Source organism: Bombyx mandarina, chromosome 03, assembly GCF_030267445.1.
Source record: "Bombyx mandarina strain Sakado chromosome 03, ASM3026744v2".
NCBI classification, from domain to species: Eukaryota; Metazoa; Arthropoda; class Insecta; order Lepidoptera; family Bombycidae; genus Bombyx; species Bombyx mandarina.
This window is the reverse complement of record NC_143210.1, coordinates 4,077,348-4,092,369: the sequence shown is the minus strand read 5'-3', so window position 1 is coordinate 4,092,369 and position 15,022 is coordinate 4,077,348. Positions and strand designations below refer to the sequence as shown.

The window sequence follows — 15,022 nt, the reverse complement described above, 5'->3', positions numbered from 1 at the left end:
AAATAGTCTATGTGCATCTACTCTTTTGTGTAGGTTTACGTCATTGCAACGTCAAAAATGGCTGAAGCAGCTGCAGCTCGTCGCGAAGCTCGCCGAAGAAAAATTTTAGAAAATTCTCAAAGCCGGCTTCAATTTTTGACTGGAAAAAGCGCCGACAGTTGTGCCCGAGGTTATTTCATATCAGTGAATATATAATATTTAAGTCATGTTTTTAATTTTTTGTTTTGTTTATTGCAAATTTTCTGCTAATAGGATCTCCGGTCAGGACAGTTGATTCTAGCCAAGATATTGAGATTCCAGCTACAACAGCTCATCAGGATGAAAGTGGAGTACGCATTAACGACTCTATAGTTTCTGACCACACCTCACAAGAACCTTTAACAATATTCGGTCCTGAGACAGCAGCAGGCGATGGAGAACCTGTCGATGACCCTTCACCTTTTCCATCCCGTGCGCAGAGAACGCCACGGAATTCACGAACTTCATTGAAAACCTTACTCTTAGTACACAAATACGACATGGTATTAATGTCATTTTTGTTGCAAATATACTATATTTTTAACCCTTTGACAAATACAACAAATTTATTTTTACCAATATTTATATACTCGGTGACAAAAATCATATGGTTTCCACCTAAAGACAATTCAAACACTACAAATGCAATGTTATTCATAAATAGTGTGATGTCCAACAGACTTAAAAATGTTATTTACATTGCCCAAAGCCTAGCTGTAGTTGTAAGGGACATTTTTGTTTATCTATTTGTGACTGTTTGCATACAATCTGTGTACGAGTATATCACAGTCCTCTAAGGCACTGTTCTTGAAATTTATGAATGACTGATATTTAGCTAGACAAAGATCGGCCTATAGGTTAAAAATAATTGAAGTTTTTGGCTACTGAATAGTTAATTTTCAAATTGCTTCAACCATGTAAAAAAGAAAAAAAAACAATTTTTTACTATTTTTTATGCAGTCATTCATTTAGTATCTTGACGCTGAAAGGCAAATGTGACTAAGCGACAATAACTGCTTTGTACATAAATGATAGGCAATAACCATATTCGATGTGCAAAAAATATATATTCCTAGGTCTATTAAAATCATTTCAATCCTACAGCTACTAGCTAGATTTGTTAAAATAAATTTTGTTTTCAGGTATTTCAACTTTAAATTAGTCTACTGTAAAGTTCACGCATTGTCACTTAGTCACGTTTGCCTTTCAAGAGTTGATATGTATTTATTCTCAGAATAGTTTCTTTCAGATGTATGACGAATGTTGGTTGATTAAGTGCTCTTTTAACAAGCTCTGTAAGTGAGAAGTTGCGATATACATGCATTTTAATCACATTGCCATTTTTAGTGTTTAATAAATAAATTTAATATGTATATACATGTCATAAAGTAAAAAAAAAAACAAATTATTTGCTCAAAATAGTAAATACAAAAGTAGTTATAATATTAATACTTGAGTTTGTGTTCTTGCATTATAGTTACTAAAATCTGCAGAAAATTTAGAATTTTCTTTGTGACGTTTCTAAATATCTGATGTCTAATTGTTTCTAACATTTCTTTCTGGGATGATAATCTTAATTATGAAATTTAATGTTTTTGACTAAAATTTTTGTGCATTTAGTTTCATAAAATTCAAATAAACACCAGAAAAAAAAAACCCAAGTAAATTATATAGCTTCAACACACACATTAAATCTATTACTATACTTTTCTGGAGTGTAGACATGATTAAAAACATTTATGGGTTAATCTCTTGTTTATTTCAAGGTGTTAAAATTAATTCTTTTTAGTCATACTCTGTGTTGTCAGAATTAGTCATGTACATAAAATATTATGTACAAGATATCTTTGGTTAGTAAATTTCATGAATAACTATTTCACATACTGAAAAATGAAGACAACAGGTTTTGCTTTTAACATCCATGCTGACTTCGAATAGTGCAGAGTTCATAATGCTGACCTATTCAGAAAGCAATAAAAAGGGTCTAAGACAATACAGTATTCATTTCTTTGTATGTATCATGTTTATACTTTTATATTTATCAGTGTCAATGTATTATCATCATCTTAATGAATTGTGTTGTGAAAATTAACATCACTAATATGCAGATAAACTATAATTAAACTAAAATGTAATGGTTATGGTATTTGATTATGGAGTTAAGCTGGTACCTATGTAGTGTGAAAAGTCGTATTACCAAAGAACAAATATGTAATTATTTTACATAGGTGTAGTTTTATGTACTTCGTAAAATCACAAACTTCCCCCTTTAATTTATAAATCTTCTGTTATTAAATTTTAAAAATCTACCTACTAATTTGCATTTTAAATTAAATATCAGCTTAATTTCAGGATTTAAACTAAAGGTCTGGAAATAAATAATAATATATTTTTAATTAATATATTTCTTAATGTTTGAAATAAAAAGTTGGAATGGAACATTTGTGTGCTTCTCTGCCTTACATCTTCTAGTAAACAATTAAAATGAGAGTCCTCACTGTAAGATAATAAAATGTATTTTAAAAGTTCATAAAATGTGCTAAACCTATTTGTAAAAATTAAATTACTGTGATGAAAAAGTACTGCAGTTTGGTTCTTGGTGAATTCCAAAATGGATCATGTTTGAGAGGGTTCAAAGTCAGGTTTAATTCAATTTCTCCAGCCTGTTCAATTTGATTTCATGTGTTAAATGAGAAATTATTTTTAAATACATATACACTTTTAACTACTTAGAAGAATATTAGCAATCCTCGGATTCACCGTGCGTGTGCCGAGTGTCATCGTGTTGCCGAGAGAGGAACTTTGAGAATGCCGATGGACTTGAGACTCTGGTTTAGGTTCAAGAGGCCGCCATCAATGCGTAGTACGCAAAAAAGTTTTTAAGTCTAAACCTTCACGGGGAAGCACCGATTATCATCTTAGTCTAGGTTTCATACTTCAGTGTCGTAGTCCTAAAGGGAATATAACTGCAACTGTCACCTACTGCCAAAAACTCTTGAAATCGTTTGTAGATCAAAGTTCAGATATTCAAATGTGTTTATTTCAGTTTGGTCGTCATTGAACATAGGTACTTATTAAACTGTAAAATGGCGATATGAACCGCGGTATCCTGAAAGAATACGTACCTAACTAGGTCGGCGGGCGTTTTGTTTTGTAATCTGGCTACTCATGGTTTGATAGCAAAATAAATAAAATATATACATTAAAATGCGTTATTCACTTTCTAGTTGCTTCTGTATTGAATAGATGGGACGAGATCACAACCGACCAGGTGTTAGATACTTACCGGAGCCAATAGGCAACACACCATGAATACCATCATACCAACACCATCGAAGTTTTAACTGTATTGTATAACATTTGTCCCACATTATAAAGCCGGAACGTATGTCTGCATCGCGACAAGAGCACGAATAATGGTGGATGCCCATGCGAGTTTACGATACGGTTCACCACCAGTAATTAGGTGCCCAATTTTGCGGCTTTGATATTTGTTGCAATCTATTATTTTTTATTTATTTATATTTAATTGTAATTCAAATAATAAAAGTTAATGATGTAATAACAAAGGCGTGCAAATCGTGGTTTTATCGTTAAAAGCAATCTATTATTATTGAGCGTGGCTTCTCGGCTTCTAAAAAGTTCATTGAAGTGTCAGTAGGTAAAGGTTTACCAATTTTCTGGTGGTAGGACCTCTTGTGAGTCCGCACGTGTAGGTACCACCGCCCTACCTATTTCTGCTGTGAAGCAGTAATGCGTTTCGGTTTGATATTATATCTCAAGGTGGGTGGCGCACGGCCGTCTCGTGTAGTGGTAAGTGACATGGTCACAACAAGGGGGTCGCGGGTTCGAATCCCGCCAAGGGAAGATATTTGTATGATAAATATAAATGTATTTTCCAGGGTTATGGATGTATGTATATTAAATATATGTATGTGTATAATAAAAATATTACATTTATATCCGTTACCTGGTACCTGCAACACAAGTTCTTTACGAACTTACCACGGGACCAGTTAACGTGGCGTGATTGTTAAAAAAAAAATATATATATATATAAAAAAAAAATATGTATTTAAGTTGTAGATGTCTATGGGCTCCAGTATTAACATAACCAGTCAGTGTGCTTAGTGCGAGTTTTTCAACGTTCTCGATAGCGTAAAAGTTAGCCCCATTTTGTATGCAGTTGGAACAGCGCCCCTAGTGGCAAACTTAGGCAAACGATCCCATTCCATACAAATATGAGCTAACTTTTACGCTATCGAGAACGTTAAAAAACTCGCACTAAGCACACTTGTGGGCTGTGAGCTCGTCCACCCATCTGAGCAATAAAAAATAAAAATAAAGCTTAGAGATTTTTTCATTTCATCTCATTCAACACTAACGGTGTTATCCCATCTCATCTAATTTCGTTTCATGCCATATCAATGTTCAATGTAATTTCCGTAGGTAATCAGTCTCATTTCATGTTGCATACAATACCTTCCAACTTCACAAGTATAAGATCATTTCGGCTATGTACTTTTTTTCTGTCCAATACACGAATCAAACAAAAATATGTGAACGTGCCAATCTCAAAAAAAAACAAAATTATACAAATTAGGAAGAAATGAGCAAATAAAAAAAGACATTTCTAATGATGTGTGAGTAACTTTAATAGCTACATCTAATGTAAACAAAATACATAATACTATGAAAGCAAATTAATGCAAATGAACATAATTAGGATGCTGAGAAACACTTAATGCTTAAAGAAACTTTTAATACTACTAATGAAACCCTTACTTTTTTTGTTCTTAGTGCTGTCACTTATAGTCTGTTTGTCATACACAACTTGGTCACCCGTGCTCTGATGATTTGTATCTGTCTCCCTTTGATCTTTACCTATACTGTTTGAATTTAGTGGAATTATTTGACTAGTCTTAACATCTTTATCAATGCTGTGTACTGATTTCATATCGACAATTGGCGAATCGGTAAGTATGGAATCAGCATCATCAGAGCACCCGAGTTCCTATTGTGAACTATCAACTTTTTTGGTTTTCTTCTCTTTGGCTGGTTTCGATCTAACTAGATCTGTCCGACCAATTGAAACCATTTTTAGTTCCCATGCTTGAAGGTCTTTCCTGAAATTATTTTAAATATATGTTGTATTAAGTTATAGTACACAATATAATGCAAATATTTTAATAATAATCTGCTTATACATAATTATTGCATATAGTTGTTGATTAGATTACACAATAACCATTCAACTTCATTGGAAGATTTAAGCATGGGTGGTATCCCCTTGCCATCTGCTGGTCTCTGGTGTATTCAGCTTTAGACGTTAATCACCAATCACATCAATACTTGAGAGACTAAGAATATTGAAATCTAAAAGATTCACGTGACAAAATTATGGTACTCCTCAAATTGAACACACCCTGGATTTGTTATCTCCTGGAAACTGTAGCTATTGGAAATCAGACTATATTAAATTACATGGCGTGTTGTTAAAAAAAAACACCAATTTAGAAAAAAAAATAACAGTATATTTTTTGTTTTAATTTTATAAATTATTAAAAACGAATTATATTTATTAATCTCAGTAAAATGGTGGTCATTTACTGAGACTTTCTCAGTGGAATTGCATTTTTTGGAGTTTACTCCTTTAGAATCGATTTACATATATAGGCCCGGGGTATGAAAATTATGGGGACCAAAATCGTACTAGCATGTCACACGAAATGCGTTATGCGCCTAGCATGTCACACGAAATGCTTTATGCGCCTGATTGGCTCCTGATTGCGTGATGCGTGCGCGCGCCAATCAGGAGCCAACGCGCGGCCGCGTTATCGCAGGTGACGCCGGGCTGCTGCGCCGGCAGTCCGCCACAAAGCCTCGTACTGATCGCGCGTTTCTCTCATTATTGTATTTTCATATATTTGTTAGTCGTTTGTTTTGTGTCTCGTTAATTTGTTAATAATCTGTTGTGTATCGTGTTGTCGTAATATAGAACTATTTCTCGTATTGTTTCGTTTAATTTTTTATATCCAGTAAACTCCAGTCGTGCGTCGGAGCGGACACACACACTTTTTTAATTTTGTCTTTGTAATTTACCATAACCCACATTTCTTTAAAATATTATTTGAATAAGATGGTGTTTGTTTTCTCACTTTTTTATAGATGAGTTTCCACATAAGTGCCCGTTAATCCAAAATTTGGATTGCATTTTGTGACGGAACTGATGGATTTAGTAAGTGTAATAATTTGACTTCTAGATGACGGAAACATTTGGAAAAATATAACCCACGAATGCACTCCTCCCGCTCACATTGGCAGACTCGAGTCTGTTGTTATTGCGGGTCCGACAACTATGCCTCAACATACTATGCAATAGTATTAATAGTACGCACTAAAACATTATTTTTCCACTTATAAACACAAAGATAGTTGATTTTAGGAGTTGAATAATTGGCAGAGGAATCTATAACTTTTCCTGAGAGTTTTAATGCAATAAAATGAAATCGCAAAAATGTAGACCAGTGTGCTTAGTGCGAGTTTTGTAACGTTCTCACTAGCGAGCCAGTTTGCTCAAATTTGTATGCAATTGGAACAGCGCCCCTAGCGGCAAACGTACTCGGTGTTATTTTGTGAGTGCGAGTTCATATTAACGTTGTGATCTCGTAACCGAGTAATTTTACCGAAATGAGTACTACGAATGACATTTGTGCGAGTGCGTGTTACAAATTAGTGGATTTTAACATTTCGATCGAGTATTTCTTTAGTAGTTTTATTTTTCCAACTAGAGAGGCAAAAATATCATGCCATAGAGCCTAATCTTTTTTTATGAAAAATGATAATATGGAGTGAAATGGATTTGATTAATTTTAAGCATTAATCAATTGGCATGGAATGAAATGAAATGAGATCAGATAATATGGGATAAAATATAATCTCTGCAAAATGCTGATTATATACTGAGATTTTTTTCAGTGGACCTTTTCGAAGACTCCGAGAAGCTACGTCCAGCGGTTTTGTTTAATTTTTTTAAATTTTCGCACTTTCACAGATACTAAGCAGTTAATAAACCCACGTTACTTTGTTATTGCACAGATGGGTGGACGAGCTCCCGGCCCACCTAATCTTAAGTGGTTACCGGAGCCCATAGACATCTACAACGCAAATGCCGCCTCCCACCTTGAGATATTAGTTCTAAGGTCTCAGTATAGTTACAACGGTTGTCCCACCCTTCAAACCGAAACGCATTACTGCTTCACGGCAAAAATAGGCAGGGTGGTGATACCTACCCGTGCGGACTCACAAGACGTCCTACCACCAGTAATTACAAAAATTAATTTTGCGGGTTTGATTTTTATTACATGATGCTATTCCTTTACAGTGAAAGTCAATCGTAAACATTTGATAAGTACGTATTTCATTAGAAAAATTGAAACCCGCCGGCGGGATTAGAACACCGGTGCATTGCAAGATACGAATACACCGGACGCCTTAACCTTTAGGCCAGGACGGTCTCAAAATTACACTTATACACGAAGAAATATTAAATACGCATTAACTAAGAAACATTAAATAGACAAAATAAAACAATTCACACAATTTAGCTCCTCGCGGTCCCTCCAAAATGTCTTTTCATCTTTTTTTCCTAGTTGTTCAATTGTAAATGAATAAATCAAAATCAAATCGAGTTTACGTTCTATACGGTGAAAAATGAAGAATTGTGAGTGTGAGTTGAGATATGCTACTCGCTTCGCAGGGCGTTTATTCACCGAGAGCAGCAATAATATTATTTCTCGTATATTGGTAGCACGTGATGTTTTGGCATTAGACCGTCTAAATGAAATACAACGCATTTTAACAGCATTTTAATGGGAACCTACTACTTTCAAAATTATTCGGGTAATGTCACGTGTTCAATACTATTTTGTACCTTTAGAATTAAAGTGGCTCAACCCAAAATTCTTAGTTTCTGGTAAACTTCAATATTGTAATACAATAATTGAATTTTTTTAGTTTTTCGGTTTAAACACTTTAAGGCATGCCATTTTATTTGAAAAAGACAGAAAGAGTACTTTGTCCTTTTCTAGACTAAAAGAGACTGTTTAATTTTATAAGCTGATAGAATAATATAGAAAAGAATAATAGGATACCCTCTAATCGTCACATTGGAAAAAGGTATGGCTTTATCATTTTATCATTTAAATTATTTTTTATTGCACTTATAAAACTAATTTAATTTACAATATGTAACTACATATATCTATAACTAATCCGTACTTGTCAAATTCCTCATAAATTGTCAATATTCTTAATAAAATTCCTATTAATAATATACAAGTGCAAATGTTGAGCTGCTTGCCAGAAATGATATAATAGTATTTTGTTTTTTTGTTGTTTCCTTGTAGGCTGCCTGTAATAATCTAAATCTGTGTGAAAGGCAATAAATGATTTTATTATTATCTACTAATGGTAGTCCAGTGGTCGAAATTTGACCATAATTTATTTAAATTTTAAGTTTGAACATTATTATAGTTCTATTGTCACCTTTCTATTATCATCATTTCTATAATAATCATTGCTCTATGTCGCCAAGGCTACATTATAGAAAAATAATATTAAAGACAAAAAATATTAATCTATTCTCAATTTGACCACAGATTGATAAATCAATAAACAAAAAAAGTATAAATGCATGTGTGTGTGTGTGTGTGTCAAATACATGGTAATGTGTGTAAGGTTTTTTTTTATTCATTTAGTTTATTTTTTTATTGTTTATGCACAATTAAAAAAAAAATTAGAAATCTGCACTACTTCTCTATATTCTCTATGAGTGTGGGAAATTTCATACTTCTCCGTCCGCGCAATTTTCGTAAAAAGGAGTCCAACATTTTTGCTGCACGTATTACCTACTTAAAATGTAGGTTCTTAATAATAATACATAAGTGTTTTGAAATATAAAACTAATCTTAAATTTTTTAGTTATACCACTTCCATTCTAAGGGTGCAATTTCGTAAACAAACTTTGCCGTAATGGCGTAACCTTTAAAATACACGAAAACTGCCCAGCATAAACATATTTTTTTAGTAACTTTAATAGAAGTATTAGAATTAGAAGTTTATTATAGAATTTATTTAATTGTAATTACATATTTAGACATACTTAACATAATTAATCTTGGAATAGGTAATTATTTCAGCTTTTTTTAATTAAAGAAATTATGTTTTACATAGGTTTAATCTTTTACCCGTTGAACGTTTATAAAATGATTGTATTTACGGTAATAGTGTTGATGATCTTCATTAGGTGGCCCAAATATACTAAAATTATTACGAGCATCCATCCTTATTTATAAATGTGTAAAGAAGCAAAATTATTATTACATTGTTCAAATTTCTATATAATTTATAAATATAAATCTGTACGTATGTACCTGTAAATATGTATATTGCGCGCGTGTGTGTGTGTGTGTGCGCGTGTGTATGTGCGTGTGTGTATATATTTCTATAATAGATAGATACACAGTGTGCAATTCATTTCGAAATTATTCTTGCCCATCTAATGGTTGTCTGGAAGAGATCACTCTTAGCGATAAGACCAAGAAAAAATGTTTCACAATATTTATTCTTTTTGTGTACAATAAAGAATACTCTTTCACTGGTGGTAGGACCTCTTGGGAGTCCACACGGGTAAGTACCACCACCCCGCCTATTTCCGCCGTGAAGCAATAATGCGTTTCGGTTCGAAGGGTGGGGTAGCCGTTGTAACTATACTGAGACCTTAGAACTTATATGTCGAGGTGGGTGGCGCATTTACGTTGTAGATGTCTATGGGCTCCAGTAACCACTTAACATCAGGTGGGCTGTGAGCTCGTCCATCCATCTAAGCAATAAAAAAAAAACAACTCTATCTCGCTCTCTCTCTCATCAAACAACTCTTTAAAAAAAAGCAATGATTTAATAAGAATTAAATGAAAAAGCAAAGAATTAATATGTATTTACAACTAGCTAGACGTCTATAAAATTTTCTAACCGAAAAAATATATGTGTATAAACCATTAGAATAGATAAAACCTTAAAAAACAACTTTATTATTAAAAACGAAAGAAAAAATCTTGATATTGTATTGGTTTCACGGCAAAATTTTTAGTGACTACTTAACTTGCTTGAAAGTGAAGAAATACTCTCAAAATCCATTAATTTGTAACTCGCACTCGCACATACAATAATCGAGAGGCTCACTTCGGTAAAGCTATTCGATACATGAGACAGCAACATAAACAAACCTTCTCTCTCCCACAAAATGAGATTCATAAGCTTACCACTAGGTGGCACTGATACAAACTCACACAAATTAAACATAACATTAACATCGACTGAGTAATTAAAAAAACTCGCACTAAGCACAGATACATTACCCATTACCCGACTAATTATAAATATCGTTAGAAAGCTTGGCATTTCAATTAAACGCCTTAAAAAAAACTTGCATGCTACCAATATAAAAGAAAAAATTATTGCTTCTAAAGATGAATAAACGTCCTGCAAATCGAGTAACTCGCACTCAGAGCTCCGCACGTTTCACCGTGAAGAGCGTACACTCGATGCGAGTCATTCGATTCGATTTTTGAAACTCGCACTAAGCCTACAGACATTCATAACTGCTACAGTTGATATATACAAGTACTAAACAACACCCGGATTATTAATTTTTCAAGCTGCTTGTTGGAAGAGTCCCCTATAATACCATCCTCTACATGTTCATGACAAAAATTTATATTTGGTTCAATCTAGAGATAAGAATGCAGATTTCGATCTGATGGTAGATTCTGCAAAGCACTGCTTTTGCTAGAGCTAGTTTTAGGAAAATCTCTCAGGTTGAGCCTGTGAGTTCACCTACCTGTCTGCGAGAGGCTGAAATAGCCCCTTAGGCTACCAGTGAATAAGTAGGAAAAAAGAGACGAGATGAGAAGCCAGTCAGTATTCATTTTTCCAAAGTCATTACTTCTATTTCCAAACTCTACATGGCAATTGTTACTTACTTATATTTATCCATTAATGTTTGTGCTTGCTTCTCCAGTTTTGCTTTTTCACTATCAGGTAAGTTTATCCAATCTTTCTTGACTGTCTCTTGATATTCCTTTAGTGTTTTTCCTTGTATATTATCTTTTCTAGACTGCATGTATATAAAGTATGAAGACATTGGTTTCTTAGGCCGGCCCAGTTCCTTATATTCCTGAAAATATGATAGTTTCATTTTATTATTTGCAATTTTTTTCAAATTGAGTTGCAACTGAGCCTTTACATTATTTAGTAAACTCAATTTAGGTAAAGGGTTTCAACAACCATTATTATTACTTTCTAGTCATCATCATTATCAGTTCACACATAACCATTATTACACAGAAGCTTCTTCCAGGTTGTGCCACTAAAATTAAAATAAAGACCTATCTAATACAGCAAAAGTAGTTGTTCAGATTAGCAAGGTCCACTATAAAACATACCGCTTTTAATTTTCTCTTTTCTTTGGCCTGTGCCATTTCTTCTTTAACTCTTTTTATATCTGCCTTTTGTTCCTCTGTTAATGATGCCTCATACATTGCTTTAATTTTATTGTAATCCTCCAAATCTTTCTGATATTCTTTCGCCATTTGGGTTTTTGTCTAAAAGTTCAGTTATTTCTAAATTTTACATAACCCATCTTACAAGTTATTAATAATCCTTGATGTGCTATGTGTGGGCTCATTCATTTATTTTTTCTATATTTTTTTTATAAATTAATAGTAACAATTGTGTTGTTGAAAGCAGCTATGTTTCAGAATGTATAAATTGAACTTCCCTCTTTTCTTAATCAATAGCATTACAAACTTTAATTGTAGGTCATATGTTTTTTTCTACTTTTACAAGTCAAAAATTATACTATGCTTTCAAATATATAAATCATCCATTACACTCTTCCCATTAATAAACATTACAATTATTATTAAATTATCAATATTTTACCACTGATTCAAATTGAAGTTCCACCACTGAGAAGTATCAGCAAGTAATTCAGAGCTTGCTATTTTGTAAAGTATAATTATTTGGACATAATTATATGAGAAAGAATATTTATATTTTTTTAATTAGAACATATATGAGTCGACTATTATCAAAGCCGGCAATCTGACTTTTGGACAATGATTGGTAAATCAGAAAAACGAATTATTGACTTTGTATTCCATTGGCAGTCACAAAACTCTTCGGAACGACATCTTAGATAAATAACAGGTTAACTATTAACCTTTATTTAATGCAGGTTTTGAACCGTATTCTTTGAAGGAGATGATTCTATTCAAATAAATCTGTATTGACATATCAATAATTTTTTTTTGTCCAAATGCACAGATTGCCACCTTTGATAATAGACGACTCATATGTAGCAAATTTAATTTAATTTAATTTAATTTTAAGAGGAGTAGGACAGAAATGAAAATTTATGATCAATCTATGAACTACACCCTGAGGTAGCCTAAGAACCATTCTTGTGATGCTTAAGCAACTTGCTTCACACCTTGGTTCACCAGTCACCGCTTGAGATAAAATAAAACCTGAGGCAGCATACTAACTTCATATAGAGGCTCGGAGGCTGTTTATTAAATTTCCATATATAAAAAATATGTGATTCAGGGTATCAATTCACAAGGAATTTGTTAAGGGTATGTGTTAAATATGTATCAGAAAATACATTACCTGTTAAAGGATTCAAATCCCTAACATATGTATTACTTTATAGAACTATATCAAGTAAACTAACAATTAAGTCAGTGGTCAGTAATTCAAAATGAATATAAAATATGAATACCTCCATATCAAGTTGTTGCCAATGTTTCGACGTCCATGCTATAGCCTCTTTGGATGATATGCCAGGGTTCTTGGCAAGAAGTGCTGGTCGCATTTGTGACATGAACTTAAAGAATGGCGTAAGAGGTCGTTTGGGCTTGTTCAGGCCTAACCTCTGCTCTGCAGATTTTTTTGTATAGTCACATGATTGTATTGGCGTTATCCAATTTACTCTGAAAAAGATAATGTTTTGCACGTATATGATAATTAAGTGAGCTTACAAAGTAATTCAAAAAGTTATTTTTTAATAATTTTTTTTGTAAAATCATTGTTTGCTTATAGAAGATACGCGGAAGTAACTAATACTGTTACTGTTCGTTATTTTTTCGTCGTATTAATTAATAAAAAAAAAACTTAGAGGGGTCTTTAGCCAGTTACTAATTAATAAATAAACAATGTTTTAGGCGTTATAACCTCAAACTGACCTTCCGCATAGAACAGTCTTGTAATTCCCTAAAAAATAATTACTAAGGCGCTGTAATTGAGTATAAGTAGTCATACTTTGTTTTAATTACAGTTTATCATTAATATTTATAAACAAAAAGATATTTAGCTCAAAAACAAAATAGGGAAGGGAAACTATGAAGGAAACGAAGCGGCCACAAGACCATAGATTTTTTTTGGTACAAATTTTCCTTATTTGGAAAGGCAAGGGGATCTAAGCCCATACAGCCTTGTCTGTTCTGTTGATTCTTGAATAATATGCGTACCTGTTATCTATGCAATTAGTAGTTCTCGATAGGTACCATTAAGTCCATTAATCTGGGTAGCTTTGTCCCGCCATGCGAACAATTTTGTTCGTATTGTCCCAGTTTTACTGGATATTAATAAAAAATATGGATTTTCCGTGGTTTTTAACCTTTACAATTGAAATTTAAATGATTTCTCATGAGCATAGAGTAATAATCTCACAAAATGGTGGGCCAATGTTAAACACGTAAACAACAATAAAGATCATATTGATTTTTTATAAAACTACACCTGTAACCTTTAGTTATTATAAAAAGTACAAACTTACCTTTCTATGAAACTTTTGAGTATGAATATAAAAAACTTTGCTGCGATGTTTCATTTGTCACGCCCGCGCCCTACCACTTCAGAATCGACCTCAAGAAAGAAAAGATTTGCTGACAAATATCAAATTTTGGCGCGCTTTCTTCATTCAATAATAAACCTCATAATTCAAAATTTCAAAGTTTTTTTTTCCTACCTATGCTGGTAGCCTTGAGAGGCTATTCCAGCGTAACCTTAACTAGTAGGTGAGCTCACGGGGCTCAAACCTGACGACGTTGCTAACACGAACCCTAGCAAGAGCCGTGCTTCGCAGAATCTACTACTACTAATTGAAAATGGTTTTTATTTAGGGGATAAGAGATATAAATTGAAGTAAAAATTAAGTTACCTCTAAGTAAAAAGGAAAAACCATTCTAACTTTTTCTAATTATACTTTGAAAAGCACCCATGTCCTATTTTGTTTAATGATTTAGTTCCATTTCGCAACATTTCTGCATTTTTACAGAGACTAATTAATAAGTCTCCACTATCCGAAGTGGAGATACATTAGATTCACCAAAATAACCCGTTCTTAAGATATCATTTCTATCCCCGCGAAAAGGGTTTTAATATAAATAGTATAAACTCTCAAGTTTCCGCATTTAAAAGATATATATTTTTGAAGTTAAAAATACTGAGTAAAATATATTATTTTTATATAATTCTTATTAAAATTTATTCTGTTCAAATCATTCTGTTTTCATACACAAAGGGTCAATACGACTGTCATGCTGTTTTTTGTTATTTAACAAGATACAACGGCTAGAATGGCTTTTAATTATGATTTTCGAACTTATTTTTAATTCTAGGTGGTTAGAAAGTTATGTAAGTTAAAATTATGAGGTATCTGGAATATCCAAAAACAGTTTAAAATCCGATAGTACAGGAGCTGGCCTTCTATTTTTGCTACTAAAAGTACAGTATAAATGTGGCAAATAGGTATAACTTTCAATGGCGATAGGTAAGTAAAAATACATACTAACTAAAAAATTCGCAGAATTGAGTTTTTAAAACTCTTAAATAAAACAATAAGCAACGTATATCTAAGGATAGGAATCAAATTAAAAGA

The 15,022-nt window shown here is 32.8% G+C and overlaps 2 protein-coding genes across 4 annotated transcripts; one reads left to right on the top strand and one right to left on the bottom strand.

The window, feature by feature from the left end:
* Positions 1-14: 14 nt before the first annotated feature.
* LOC114251259 (uncharacterized) lies at positions 15-2,597 on the top strand. The gene is made up of 2 exons (XM_028185470.2): positions 15-169; positions 253-2,597. The coding sequence occupies exons 1-2, from the start codon at positions 58-60 to the stop codon at positions 813-815; spliced, it is 675 nt and encodes a 224-aa protein (XP_028041271.2). The 5' UTR covers positions 15-57; the 3' UTR covers positions 816-2,597.
* Positions 2,406-13,527, bottom strand: TFAM (mitochondrial transcription factor A). 3 transcript variants are annotated; one of them, XR_003625113.2, is made up of 7 exons: positions 13,326-13,525; positions 12,863-13,073; positions 11,523-11,681; positions 11,061-11,254; positions 4,804-5,144; positions 3,002-3,127; positions 2,406-2,515 (listed from the first exon to the last, which is right to left on the bottom strand). XR_003625113.2 is itself a non-coding variant. In XM_028185929.2 (5 exons), the coding sequence occupies exons 1-5, from the start codon at positions 13,397-13,399 to the stop codon at positions 5,033-5,035; spliced, it is 750 nt and encodes a 249-aa protein (XP_028041730.2). In that variant the 5' UTR covers positions 13,400-13,527; the 3' UTR covers positions 4,649-5,032. The 3 variants fall into 3 exon arrangements, 1 of the variants encoding a protein (XP_028041730.2); XR_003625112.2 differs by lacking the exon at positions 3,002-3,127; XM_028185929.2 differs by lacking the exons at positions 2,406-2,515; positions 3,002-3,127 and having other exon boundaries at positions 4,649-5,144; positions 13,326-13,527.
* Between the last annotated feature and the right edge of the window lie 1,495 nt (positions 13,528-15,022).